General features: G+C 31.5%; 1 protein-coding gene across 1 annotated transcript; it reads right to left on the reverse strand.

The window, feature by feature from the left end:
• Positions 1 to 10: 10 nt before the first annotated feature.
• On the reverse strand, positions 11 to 3,036 carry LOC107446196 (gastric triacylglycerol lipase-like; the record flags this gene model as incomplete). The annotated part of the gene is made up of 4 exons (XM_043057815.1): positions 11 to 97; positions 485 to 635; positions 2,416 to 2,530; positions 2,922 to 3,036. Coding segments are annotated over 4 exons (468 nt in total), but the record flags the coding sequence as incomplete, so codon positions are not given.
• Positions 3,037 to 3,041: the final 5 nt, after the last annotated feature.

Genomic DNA, 3,041 nt, shown 5'->3' on the forward strand with positions numbered 1-3,041 from the left:
TTACTTCGATATACTCAAAATAAGGGACGAGGTAACTAACTATAGACTTCACGTGGCTAACTTCTACTTCTGGTGCTAGTGCCACAAACAACTTTATCTGGAAATAAGGAAAAAGAATATCGTGAGCATTATTTTTTATGATGCATTTCAATAATCATCGATAACGATAATATCGCGAACATTATTGACAACCCAAGACCAAAATATAAACAAGATGGCGTTTTACTGTTACAGCTATTAGGGTTAGTTTATCATCACTCTGAATCAATTTTCCGATCAGATTTAATTGGGTACTTAAAAGTGACGTCATGCTTTAGCGTCAAATCTGATTGGCTGCCGAATCGTTGCAAAACAGATGCCACGATTCTGCAGCCAATCAGGTTGCGTGGTGATAGGATACACTAAAATATATTAAAATCTCTGAATGGAAAAATATTTCTGTTGTAGAAGCTGCAGTAAATTGTTATTGAGGTTTTATTTTTACCTTTTCATTGTAAAGAGGTTTTTCAGACAGAAGAGCAAAAGCTATGGTTGTCCCCTGAGAGTGGCCAATATATACCAGATTGTCTTCTTTAGTTACATTGAGAATATAGTCAATCATAGCTGGCAAATCATATTCGGCCATCTGATCAAAGCTAAAAGAAAATAATCAGTGTTTAAATATAGTATGTAATTCAATACGACAGTTTTTTTTTTTTTTTTTTTTNTTTTTTTTTTTTTTTTTTTTTTTTTTTTTTTTTTTGTATTAGTATAAAATTAGGCTCGATGGTGACAAATTTTTCAGCGAAGGGCGTTCCCGTTTTCGTATATATGATGACGTTTTAAATATCAATCTTGATTCTTGACCTACTCTACAACCGCTTACTACAGCTTATTATTTAGCTAGGCGATATTTTCAAACAAATCATATTTTTTCCTATAAAAGAAATAAATTACATAATTTCTGAGCTCAAATCTGCTATATTTCATAAGATATCAATGATATTAAGTAATTCTGATGAGTTTGAAGTAAAAATCTGCTTAGTTATTTAGATATGTATTATGGCGCCTTTTTACTTGTTTATTACTGTTTATTCGTAGTGCTGCCAGCCGTGCTCCGTCATATGTTAGCGTTAGCATATTGTTCGAGGAGCGAGATTAAATTCATTCTACAACTTATCATTCAGGTTTAAATTTTGAAGTTTTTATATTGTTAACAAGGTAAGAAGTGCTTTATAACGATTTCTTTTTTAAATGACAATTCTTACGTCTTGAAATGACACGTCTTCATATGACGATTCTTATAACGATTCTTCTTTTAAACACAAATAATAAATCAGTTAAAAAACACAAGTACACAAAAAAAACACTCAAGAGAATCACAAAACACAATGTTCACGTTGTGTGCCAAATGGCTTCAAAACACACCAAAAACAGTAACCCGGAAGTATAGGCAGTCAAGAGCTTTCAGCGCTCTCCTTTGTAGAAAACGCAATCCAATATACGGGTCTGCTTTCGACCGGACATAACTGAAAATTCTAAAAACACGTTTATTCCTTTATATATACAGGAATACAATAATGAAAACACTTCTATAGTTTGTCTACCATTAGAACTCCACCCGCCACAAAGTCTCCAGCCGTCTGCTTCTGAAACAAGAATAGCGAATTTCAGGGAGGGTAGCTTGACTTCATTATAGGGCTAAAACAATTGACCGAAGAAAAAGGTTCTCTTTCTCTCTCCGATCCGAGCTAAAACCTGTCCTAAACCCCACACCCCTACTAGAAATAGTTACACCTCGTTACCATAGTCATCGCCACGGGTCCAGACGAATGGCTAGGGGAGTTCTTACTTTAGACAAACTATATATTAGGTCTATGTAAGCAATCTATCTTTTAGCAACAGATGCTTTGGAAGATTTTGCATGTGAAAATTGTTGTCACACATCGAAAGATCAAGCTTGAAGATTTTAGAAATGGTGTCCTTTTCTCCTATGCAAAATTCAGATCGACCAAAATGAGAAAGGAAATGAATAACTTGTTCCTAATTTTAACATCACCAACTTTTACATCATTCTATAGGATAGTAAGGTTTATTTTATAAAACTTTTCAAGTCTTACTTGAAAAGGAAATGAGGTATTATCTATTTAAGCTCAATTTGGTCGATCTGTACTTTGCATGGGTAAAAAGAGCACCATTTCTAAAAAATTCAAACAAGATCTTTCAAATTGTGCCAATATATATATATATATGTAATAACAGGGCATTAATTCTCTTATTAATACAAAAGTATTTTGTAATACAAAAATTAAATATATGATATTTTCAGATTTATTATTTTCAGTATGATATTTTCAGATATTTTCAGTAATATATACTGCAATGATATTTTCAGAAAATTAAATTTATTTACCCTCAAAAGTTTCCAATGTTTACCTGAAATCCCAAAAATCTTTTGAGTTTGTTTCGAAGTTGAGATGTTGTCTCGAATAGGCACCACCCCTTGTATTTCCGAGCCATACATCGTAACCATAATCTGCCAGTAAGAAACCTGAAATATAAAAAATATCTCTATATTGATAAAAATATACAAATGACATACCAGTGTATTTTATATAATATCTTTTTAACGATAATAAAAAGCTGCAAAATAACTTGAGCCATCATTGGGCCAATATTTACAAATCTTGGCTAAATAAGAATATTGTCTATATTTATGCAATATTGTAAAGCACTCTTTTTTGCAGATATAATCGTGTGAGATGATGACGAGATTATATCTTTTCATTATTTAGTTTTCCAACTTTTCAATTTTTTTTTAATGAAATTCTTAAATATTTTTTTTAAATTTTTCATTTTTGTAATGTTTTATCTCCTTTTTTCATATGTAAAAAATTTAAATATAAGAATTACACAGCATAACAATAAAACTGTACAAATACCAAGACTTTGATGTGGATAATTAATCACCCAGTCTGCAGAAGATTCTAATATTCCGTGCTGTAGCAAAACCGGTTTTCGATTCCCTGTCTTCTTGTTTAATTTGCCATATGGTATTCTTT

The sequence above is a fragment of the Parasteatoda tepidariorum genome, unplaced genomic scaffold (genome assembly GCF_043381705.1).
Source record: "Parasteatoda tepidariorum isolate YZ-2023 unplaced genomic scaffold, CAS_Ptep_4.0 HiC_scaffold_8372, whole genome shotgun sequence".
Lineage (NCBI taxonomy): Eukaryota > Metazoa > Arthropoda > Arachnida > Araneae > Theridiidae > Parasteatoda > Parasteatoda tepidariorum.